Raw genomic sequence first — 10,885 nt, forward strand, 5'->3', positions numbered from 1 at the left:
TGTGTACATATAATCATATATATCAGCATGTTGATATTTACACAGCACAGACAAATACATTCTCCCAAGTTAAATATTACTACAACTTTTTTTTTTTTTTTCCTCCATAAATGTAAGTCTTTTCCATTACAAGATTTCTCTTAAATGTTCGTCAATGAATGTTTTGGTATTTGTATTCAAGTTTTTCTCGTATAACCAAACAGACAATCCTCTGTTGTCTTCTACAGTTAAATACATCACGAGAATAAACATCATGTTACAGCAAAAGACCCATTTTAACCCCACACGTTTATCTCTCCCACCCCGCCCGCCCCGCCCCGCCCCGCCCAACCCCATCAACATCCTGCTCTCCCAGAGGTGACGCCCTCCCCAACCCGCCGGTGTCTGCCCTGCATGCGTCCCTCCCTCCGCTGGTCAACTCACAGATACACAAACAGACAAACAGAGGAGTGTGGAAATGCAGGTGGTGGTCGAGAGGCCACACTCCAAAATCACAAGGTCACCCTGGGAAGAAAGAACAGAGACAAAGAGGGAAGGGGTGTATTAACTAAAAATGAAAATATAAATATCCAATTCAAAACAACCACACAACCTGCTGGAGCATCGTGTCTCCGTAACAACTGACCATAAAGACAAAGAAACAACATGAAAAACTTCGTGAAAATCGTCAAACCGTGTCTTCTTTTGTTTCGTACACGTTCATATATTCTACACCAGGGGGGTCCTGTATGTTTTAGCTCCCTCCCTGCTTCAGCGCACCTGAATCTAATGATGATGTCATCACCAAGGTGGAAAAAGCCCAATAACGAAGCCCCTCATCAGGTGTGTTGCAACTGGGAGGAGCTAAACCCTGCAGGACCGGCGCCCTCGAGGACCGATGTTGGACATCCCTGTTAAACTAAACTAAACTAAACTAAAATAAACTTGATGGAAATATGTATAAAAATCAGTTTGAGCTATAAAGTATTAATAAAACAATGCGATTCCACAAAAAAGGACTTAATTAATAAGGGGATTTCAATTAAAATTCTTTCAATGTAAGTGGAATTGAATCAATAAATAGTTTTACTTACGTTTACAAAACAAATTCATATTAATTTCTTCTTTTTCTTAATACATTTTTTTTAAAGCAGACAATAGCATGTTTTTTTTTTTAAATGTAACGTTCGGTGTAATCTTAACAGTCGTTTGGGTGTCCATGTTCATATTCATGGCTACATGTTTAATCAAATCAAATTAAATCTATTGAAAGGGCACCTGTCATACACTTTGTAGCGCAACGTGCTATAAAGACATTAAAAATAAAGATGAAGATATATAAACTGTTTTCAGTTGCACTGAGACCCGTTTTATAAAACATGGTTAAATGAACGTAAATAATGGAAAAGCTGTCACAAAGTTAGTGAGTTATTCAAACCGAACTCCGTTACGATAAACACACTGTACCGGTATTAATAAGCACTTTGATGCATTACTGCAATAAACGGCAGCAGACAGTCATGTCCCAATCTGTGAATATATAGTTTATCAGAACTTTAGAACATGTAATGTTTTCCAGTTTGGTACCGACACCATGGAGAAGAGCTCATGACAAACACATGACGCAAAACAAACAGCTTGGCTTGGGATTATTTTATGTTGACATAGCATTCCCTTAATCAGACAACAAACGTGAACAATATTAACAACTCTTTTATTTTAAATGATTGAAGTATAATATTATCATTTTAAAGGAACACTCTATAGTCATTAAGGACAAAATTGACTTTCAAAAAAACAAACTATTAAAAATGGTTTTAACCAAAAAAATTTAACTATTTTGAGGATTGTAACTCTTTAAATTACCAGTTTCATTGCTAATGTCACTTGTTATCTATGAAGAAAATACATTTTTCTCACCATACAACAAAGGCTTGGAGATTTTTTTATTTTTTTTTAACTCAGTCACGGATAGCTAAAGGATCAGGCAAAAATATTCACCATGATACACCTTTTTAATCATCAGTTTCTGTGTAGCATCAGATTGAGTGGTTCACATGGATTAAAATCAAAAAGTCAGGAGTTGAACTAAGGATGCAGAAGGCTCTGGGCCTTTCTAAATCTTTCAGGACTGTGGTATAGTTTTAGCAGTCAGGTAGAGTAATCCACAGCCTCCCAGCACTACATCAAAAAGCTCTTTGACCGAGTATTTCCAACTCCTCTGGGGAAGACGAACACAAAAAGCACAGAGACGTGGTGAGGGTGTCGTCGGAGGAGATCAGAGAGCAAACGGGGAGCTGTAGTACGACATGCTTTGAGTCTGTTTGCTGTCTATTCATCTCCTTACCGCAGAGTAATTTTTGATCTTGTGAGAAAATGTACATGCATTACTATTCTTCACACCTTGATTCACAATTAAATTTGATCGCTTGATGTGCACAATGTCTAAATTGTATGAAAATGTGCAGCTGTGGGTTTAGCAGAGGCTCAGATCATGTGTTTTCAAAAAGACAGATGAGAATCATTTGAACAGCAACTCCTACAGCGATGGCGTGAACATGAAGCCTCGGGATGATTAATTTCTCTCTATATGTAAGAGTTGGTGCTCATCATAACTTTTTCAACAGTTACGAAGTTCAGTTTGCACAACACCCGCACGACAGCCAGTTTTGCAAGATCCACAATATTAATCATTGATTACAGTTATCAGTTTCTTATAATAAAAGTAGTTTCTTTATTACTTGCCACTGGGAATGAAAAAGGGCGCAATTCGTTAGGAAAGTAACCTTTGTCACTTTTAACTGTCCCCCTTCAGCTGAGCCTGGCCGTAAACACGCTGGTATTACCGTCGTGTTGCTGTGACACTTCAGATCAGCACTGTTTGCATTTCTACCAAGGGAGTTGCGTTACAGGATGTACTTATTTCATAACTCCTTATTTACAAAGCTGACAGCAGCTAAACCTCTACACACACTTCTCGACGTGCTAAAAGGGCGGCGTGGCAAAAGAAAAGAGCAACATCATGCAGAAAATTAGTTGCGGAACCTATTTGGTGTCTTGTTAAGAAGCGTGATTCACTTACCATTCTCCAGCTGTTTTTTTTTTTTGGGGTGGCTGAGAAGGCTCACATTTGATTGGAGTAGGAGGTGGGCTGCTGCTCATAGCCCTGGCTGTAGCCCCCTTCCTCGTTGTAGCCTCCCTGCTGGCCGTACTCGGGCTGGTAGCCTCCCTGGGAGCCGGCGTAGGGGTCCTGCTGTCCGTAGCCTCCCTGGGCAAAGGTGTCGGGGGCGGGCTGCTTCTCCTGTGACGGGGCGTATGTTCCAGCGAAGGCGGCCATCCAGCCGGTCTCTTTGAAGACGAACCACAGGTTCCCCAACCACAGGATCAGGTTGATGAAGCCAAAAGCCTTGCGGAGCGAAAAGGGGACAGACGGTTATATCGCTATGCCATCTTGTCGAAGGGATTCGCAGGCGGCGGACGCGTCCGGGGACCTACCACGGAGGTGTTGAGGCCGGAGACCTTGGGGTCGTACACCTCGCGGCAGCGGTTCTCCGGTTCGTCGCAGGCTGAGATTAGAGTGATGACCCGCTCCGGGTCGGTGGCCGTTTTCACGTCCGACAGGCCTTTAGCCCAAGCGCACGAGGACACCAGCCACATGAAGGAGAACACCGCCGTCACCACAAAGTCCTGAGGAGCAGCAAATTTCAAAAAAGTGTTGGACGTCCAAGTCAAACCTGCGACTTTTCCCAGACGTTGTCATTGTGCCTGGAGAGTCGACGGACTTACGATTTGAGCGCCCTTGTTGTTCTCGCGGTACTTCTCCAGGATGAAGCAGTATACGGAGAGGGCCGCCATCGAGTAGAGGAAGGAAAAGACACCGATGGTGACGAAGAACTCGGCCGAGGAGGAGTAGTCCCCGACCAGGAAAAGACGCTCTTCATTTTCTCCCTTACAAGTGGGGGCGTCGAAGTAAACCTGGTGGAGCCTGAAAACATCCACAATGTGACGGTCGCTCATCGGTAAAAGGTGTTTGTTTATTTCTCTATTTATTTCTTTACGGACAATAACACCACGGTGACGATGAAACCCACCTGAACGGATAATCAAATTGTACTTCTATGGCTAGGTTGCTTTCCGACCGGTTTTTACACTCCACGCCCAACTTGAACATGCCGCTGTAACTGCCACATGTGGAGAAGGCGAAGATTGCAAAGATCTGCATTGGAGGGAGAGGGGGGAAAAAGAAGAAAAGTTTAATCCAGTGACCTTTTTGACGTGTCTCAGTCATTTGGTGACAAATTGAAGACATGACAAGTTTAATTCAGATGGTACTTCTTTTACAAATGATTCAGATTCTGTCAGGACAGATCGCTCCCGGCTTTTCAACCTGTGGAACACATCACTGTCAACGAAACTAATTCCGTTCATGCACAATCTAATGCAGGTCTATCAATCTTCGTATCTGCGCCAACTTCTACCGTTGGCATGAAATCCCTTCCATGGCGGGATATCTGATGAATCATGCTGCACGTTCACAATTCTGCATCAAACAAAAAAAAAAGAATGGTTGAATTTCCAAACCCGGCCCAGAGCTTATGTTTCTGACAGAAGGGCGTTTCTTCCACACCCACTGCAGAACTGCCTGTCACTCGGACTTTTATTTTGGCAACAGCAGTATGCATCCTACTACGTCATCTGGTGAACCGAGCTCTTAAAAAGCTGATAACGAAAAATACAATTCTAAAAAGCAAAGTAATATATACACATTGAAAATACACATATATTTGCACATATACACACCTATATACACGTATAAATACACATAATATATATATAATGTGTGTTCAAATTTTAAAATGTATATATATATATATATATATATATATATATATATATGTATATATATAAACAACTTAAAGTTTATATGCTGTGTTAGCTTCATTTTGAAGGTTAATTATGACTCAGACTTCTAGTAGTCAGACGAGGGGGGTAAGAAAATGGCTCTGTTGTGCCCCTGTTGTGATGATGTGCGCAAAGTAAACAAAGACGACTGATTTCCAGCGACGGCCGCAGCATCACCACCTGCACGCTGTCAGGCAGACCGGCGGCGATCCACCGATCACGACCGACCGCCAGCAAATTCGCCGAGTGCAAATGAATGCAGCGTTACCGCCAGGTTACACGGCGGAGGGCTGCACCTGTTGCCGTGGTTACCAGTGCATTTATGTTGATGTTGCTTTGCAGTGTTTTTTTTTTTTTTTTTTTTTTGCAGCCCTTCTTTTTTGGCGAAATATCGACGTCACAACAAGCGTCGTGCGGTCGGAGGTTTTCCGCCTGTCTTGTTACTTTAGAGGGTTCAGTCACGCAAAATCCAACAAACGACTCACTCTCTCTCTCGCTCTCTCTCTCTCTCTCTCTCTCTCTGTCTCTTACACACACACACACATAGAGCAGATTAGACGAGTCAGACTATTTTTACCACACCCTCCCTACGCTGCAGGCCAGATCCGATTGGATGGAAAATCCAGCTATTAATCTGACTGAGGTGCTCTACCATCTGTCACCAAATACTCATCTACAAGCTACTGTAGAGCCAGCCACAACACACACACACACACAGGAAGACCGCCACGCCCCCCCCCCCCCCCCCCCCCCCCCAACCCACAGCTCACACACAACAAGGTTTCCTACTTAACTGTAGTACAGTTTACCTGCCGTCGGCATCAACACACTAAACTATTTACAGTAATCTTTCAGCTAATGTGAGCTTGTTTGTTGGATACATGCTCAGCGAGCCTCACTGTGGTCAGTCCACTCCTCCTTCTCTGATGCCGCAGGGCTCTTTGTTATGTTCTGGTGTTCTCTTCCAGAATCTCAAACACCTTCTCTCTCTCTCTCTCTCCTCTCTCCTCTCTATGTTGTTGGCAAAAGACTAATTAACAGGTTTTAATAATCCATGCAAATGACTGTCAATGTGATGAAAGAGGCAGCATTATGTGGGAGAGGAGAAGATGAGAAGGCTGATAAATAACACAGTTATTCCAAATTTCAAGCACAGGAAGAAAAAAAAACCACACACACACACACACACACACAGTGGCCATCTGTGGTGAAGCTTCAGACTGTACTCTACAGTTTCGCTTCAGTTGGAACAGATAATTCTAACACTTGGGAACAGAAACATCTCACGTACAAAACACAAATTTAGAAGAATAAGCATGAAGGAGAGTGTTTTAATGTTGTGCGTTGGACCGTAAGCAGACAGAGTAAAAAAAAAAATGCTGCAGCAGCTGTCCAGTTAATCGATATCTACTGCATGTGCAGCGACTGCAGTGTAACTACACTCCCTCACGCTGTGCAATATGGTTATTCTGAAAACATGCACTGTACCATCCACCTAATTCTGTTTGGTGTCACTGCCCTGTGGTGCCACCCGGGTTTACTATTATGGCTCTATAAGGCATCGGTGTTCCTGCTGACCTGGTATTATTCAAGGCGTTTCATGGCAGATACAGCAAAATTTGGTGTCTCAGCTGCAGATTTTGTGTTCTCTTCCTGAGACGTTCTTGAAGGAAACTAAAACTGAGGCCAGATTTTCAGGCTAAGAGCTTATCTCTGCAGCAATAAAACTCACAGGCGCGTCGAAGTAACAAGAGAGGGGAGAAAGACAACCAAGTCTGTGCAAACCAAATGATGTCAACTCGGATTTTATTTTTGTGTATTTCATACTTCGCATCAATGATTGATGCCACAGCATCCATATTTGTATAAAACAAAAAAGGCAGCAGACACAGTAAGCACCAACGGTGCAATTGGAGTTTGCAGTTTTCCAACCGGCTGCCTTTTATTTTAGTAAAACAACATCAGTAAAGGACAAAAATTAATCCAGTTATAAGCCACTAGACCTTGAGACTCGCTGGACGAGGACAGGACACACCCAGAAGGTTGACTTCTGTGGTGGAGTTTGCAAATTGTAACTGCATGTGAGAGTTTCATCTCGACCCCTTCAGCAATCGAGAGACACCCAGGCCAGGTTGGGTGAATTGGTTCGTAGCTGTCGGTCGCTGACGCCTACGGTCAGACGAAATTCGCTCCTATTCGCGCATCGACAACGGAGTTTCCATTTGTGGTGCTCGCCCCGGGGACACGACATAACGAGGATCAAATTGCAGAACTTGCGATCGAAGGGAGACCCGGGTTACCACCTGAGCCCCGCGCTGAAGCTGAAATACTGGTTAAACCTCTTCGCTCAGGTAACAGCGATGAACGACAGGCTCTGAAATAGGCTCGGAGTAGAAATGAAGCCTTCGGCAAGCAGCCATTTCTGTCCTTTGAGCCAACAGCTTAAAAAAAATCTCTCTTAAATGAAGCCATGTGGAATCTGGTCCACGATCAGAATGATCCAGTTTAGCTTTCAGCCATGCGGCCACTCGTTTTTCCTGTCACACACACTTCAGATTCAATATACATTTAGGCATTTCCCTGAAGGCGGGCCTCTCTTTCTTTTCTGCTCTTGTTTGTTTTTTTTCTCCCTCTTTGCAGCTGCCGCACAAGAGACGGACTGATGGATACACAAGGGAATTATCTTTTATGAGTGATCTCATCCAGTCCATTGAGCTCAAAAATAGTTTTGATGTTGGGAAAGAATGAAGAGATGCAAAAAAAAAGTGATCGTTCACTCCATCTTCCAAGGCGACGTTATGTAATTTTGAGTCACAGAAATCTTAGAAGAGCTGCCTGTCCAAAGACCACGTAATCTGACATTATGCTGTCTTGGATATTCCCAATCCGATGCAAAAAAAACTACTGAGTTGAAGTTTTTACAACTTCAATAAAGTATTCGTATCTCAAAACCACTTAAGCAGGTAAACTAAACTAAAGCGGCGCCACAGCCTGATTCTGAGTACCAACAAACTGAATTATAATGCAAGTATTTCTTTTGTTTACTATAACGCTGAGACAGTGAGATTATAGGAAGTTTCTCTTCATGAAATGAATTGATGTACAAACTAATATACCAATTGTCAAATGTTGTCTCACTTCGTCCCGACTGGTCCGTAGAACGATTTACAACAATTCATCCATGAAACAAGGGTAACAGTTCATACTCTACCATTGCAGATGGAATTTAGCTTGTGCCTGTTGCTCACTGCTGACTAGCATCCCCTCAGTTTTTGTGTTTTTCACCAAAATCCCATCAACATCCACTGGTAAATTATTCAAAGTTTTTGGTGATTTTGGCAGAATTGTTGGAATTGTTAACAAAAAAAAAATCATAGCAAACTATTCACACATTTTCTGCATGTTTTGATGTGCCTTTTTGTGTACATGGTTCCATTTAAATCAAACTCTCATCCACTTTGAAGGGGAAATTTTCCACATTTCTTTTGCTATTGTTTTGCAAACAGTTTGTTGAATCATTACCAAAAGTCATAGCATATTATTACCGGATTTTCCGCACGGTTTGATGTGCTTGTTGTGTACGTGCACAACTTTTTTGTTTGTTTGTTTAAACGGGCTCCAAGGATAGTAATTTTTACACTTTGCCTCTTAAAGATGCAGGCACACAGAATTAAGGAAGCTGCATTACAGGAAGTGGAACAGGTTGTCCTCCAGTTCTATGATCGGTGGCTTGATTCCGCTTGTGCATGTTCTGAAGTGCATTTGGGCAAGACAGTGCACCTCATGTTACTTAGTGTGAGAGCACCATCAAATGTCTGCATGAATGTGATTAATAGTAGAAAGCCCATTGATTATGGCAAAAGTGGTAAAAACATTCTATATAAGTGAAGTACATTTCCCCTACGTTTGTCTCTTTCCACAAAATATCATGAATCTCGACTGTATTCTTGCGCTAGAGAACACATTTTGCAATTACCATGCACGGCTGGGCACAATTTATACATGATTTAAGAATAATCTTAGTGATAATTCAGTCTGGAGTAAATTGAGACTCTCATTAGCGTCGCCTTCTCCCCAAACCCCTGTTTCAAGCTTCGCTGAAACCCCCCCCAAATCCAAGCGGGAGGCGCCGCAGCACAATTAAGAGCTGCACTTTTACTTTGTTACCGCGATAAATCAGGGGAGGGAGGAGTGATGGAGAGGAAGGAGTGGGATGGCCAGACTGAGAATTAAAAAAAAGAAAAAAAAAGGGAAGAAAGAAATGGTGGCACGTTGAGTGTTAGGTGCCATGGTAACAATCCTGGCAGTATCTCACACAGCGAGGAGGCAGAGGCGGGTTTCTACCCCTCCTGGTATGCTGGATGGCTGTCAACTCTTCTGTGCTGTGAAGATACACAATCCTTCACTTTGAAACACAACCGATCTGTCTGCTACTGCCGTTCTCACACTGTCTGTCCTGTTTTGGTTTTGGTCGCTGCGTGCAGGAATCGATTCACGACTTTATGCAAAGCCTGATTAATGCTGGGATGTCTATTCATATCAGAGGGTATAATAATTCCAAATACTGAAAAACAAAGTCAATTCAAGGGTAGAACATCTTAAACTTGACATATATGACATTCGTGCGAATTCGATTTCTCTCATACAACAGCCACTAGACCAGTGTGTGAAAATCTGACCGATTACATAGAAATATACACGCCAAGAAGCACAGAAGCGCAGAAATAAACACAAGCTGTGTCAGGCTTCGCCAGGGGCCCCGGGGTAATAACCACACGGAGTGTCTGTACAGCAAGAAGCCCTCCGAGCTGCAACAAAATCAACAGCCTTTATTACACATTAGAGACCACGCCAAAGCGACAGAGGCCGTTACTTCATGTTCTCGCAAACAGCCTTTTCATGCTCGTTGAGAATGAGTCAGAGCAGGAATCTGGATGCAGATTAAATTCAGCACGGCGGTGCCGTGTCGTGCCGCGGCGGCGGAGACGGGAAGGCCGCGGCGCGAGCTCTCCACCGGCTGTATTTGGGAACTCAATGTCTCCCAACATCCATCAGATCTCAGCTTTGTCAGCACTATTCCCCAGAGAGAGAGCGAGAGGGAGAGAGAGAGAGAGAGAGAGAGAGGGAGGGAGGGAGGGTCGTGTTGGGTTGGAGTAGGGTGGGGTGGGTTTGGGAAGTGGGTACAGCGACATGACTCACACATGCAGGACGCTCTTTTAATCACACGCTCGTCACACAAATGGCGCTTTTGCAATATCGCTACGCCCGAGCGGGAATTTTTCTACTGGTCTAATTCCTTCAAATAACCCATTTGAAATAAAACCGCTGTGATTGTCTTTCATAGTACACTGAAAGGTTGGCGTTTCATCTCCAGGTGCACCTTTTCCCACTGTTTCCATTGAGACCCGCTCAAGAATCCGGTAATCTGAGTAGCTGCTCTCCTCCCGCCTAAAAAAAAAAAAAGAAAAGAAAAGAAAAGAAAAACCCACTGTGTTGTTGGTAATGCATGCCCATATTAATCCAGAAAGAGCAGCAGCAGCAGCGGCCCCGGCGGCTCCTCCTCTCGCCTGACGTCGAGGCACGCAGGCCCTCTGACAGATGATTCATGATGCACTGGCCTCCCGAGCGCGGCTGCTGATTGGTGGTTGGCTCGCCGAGACCCGGGGAGGCAGCGATGAGGTGTTGGCACACTCACGCTGCTCCAGGGAAGGACTACAGAGTCATGCAGCGCAGGCTCATGCCTCCCCGACGGCTCTCCAGGCGTATCTGCAGAGCCCATTGCAGCGCCGGGGACCCCTGTCAGCCCCGCGCTTCGCCGCGCATGTTTCCATCTGAGCCGTGTTACGCCCGTGTTGTCAGGGCGAGGAGAAAAAAAAAAAGGGGTGGGGGGGGGGGGGGGGGGGGGGGGGGCAGCTGAGAATTCTGGGACCCATCCACAGGAGAGGCACTCCCCGCTTGAACCCATCTGTTCACACCCTCGCAAAACAGTACGCATAGCACCTCT

The 10,885-nt window shown here is 44.2% G+C and overlaps 1 protein-coding gene across 1 annotated transcript in view; it reads right to left on the bottom strand.

The window, feature by feature from the left end:
• Window positions 1-418: 418 nt before the first annotated feature.
• sypb (synaptophysin b) overlaps window positions 419-10,885 on the bottom strand; it is a gene marked incomplete at its 5' end in the record, with an annotated part of 14,123 nt that continues 3,656 nt past the window's right edge. The window contains 5 exons of the mRNA XM_080496406.1: window positions 419-504; window positions 3,062-3,385; window positions 3,475-3,666; window positions 3,766-3,964; window positions 4,071-4,195. Of these exons, the coding sequence (XP_080352532.1) occupies window positions 3,104-3,385; window positions 3,475-3,666; window positions 3,766-3,964; window positions 4,071-4,195 (798 nt within the window). The 3' untranslated portion in view covers window positions 419-504; window positions 3,062-3,103. The remainder of the gene's footprint in view (window positions 505-3,061; window positions 3,386-3,474; window positions 3,667-3,765; window positions 3,965-4,070; window positions 4,196-10,885) is intronic.

This window comes from Blennius ocellaris (genome assembly GCF_963422515.1).
Source record: "Blennius ocellaris genome assembly, chromosome: 5".
In the NCBI taxonomy this organism is placed as follows: domain Eukaryota; kingdom Metazoa; phylum Chordata; class Actinopteri; order Blenniiformes; family Blenniidae; genus Blennius; species Blennius ocellaris.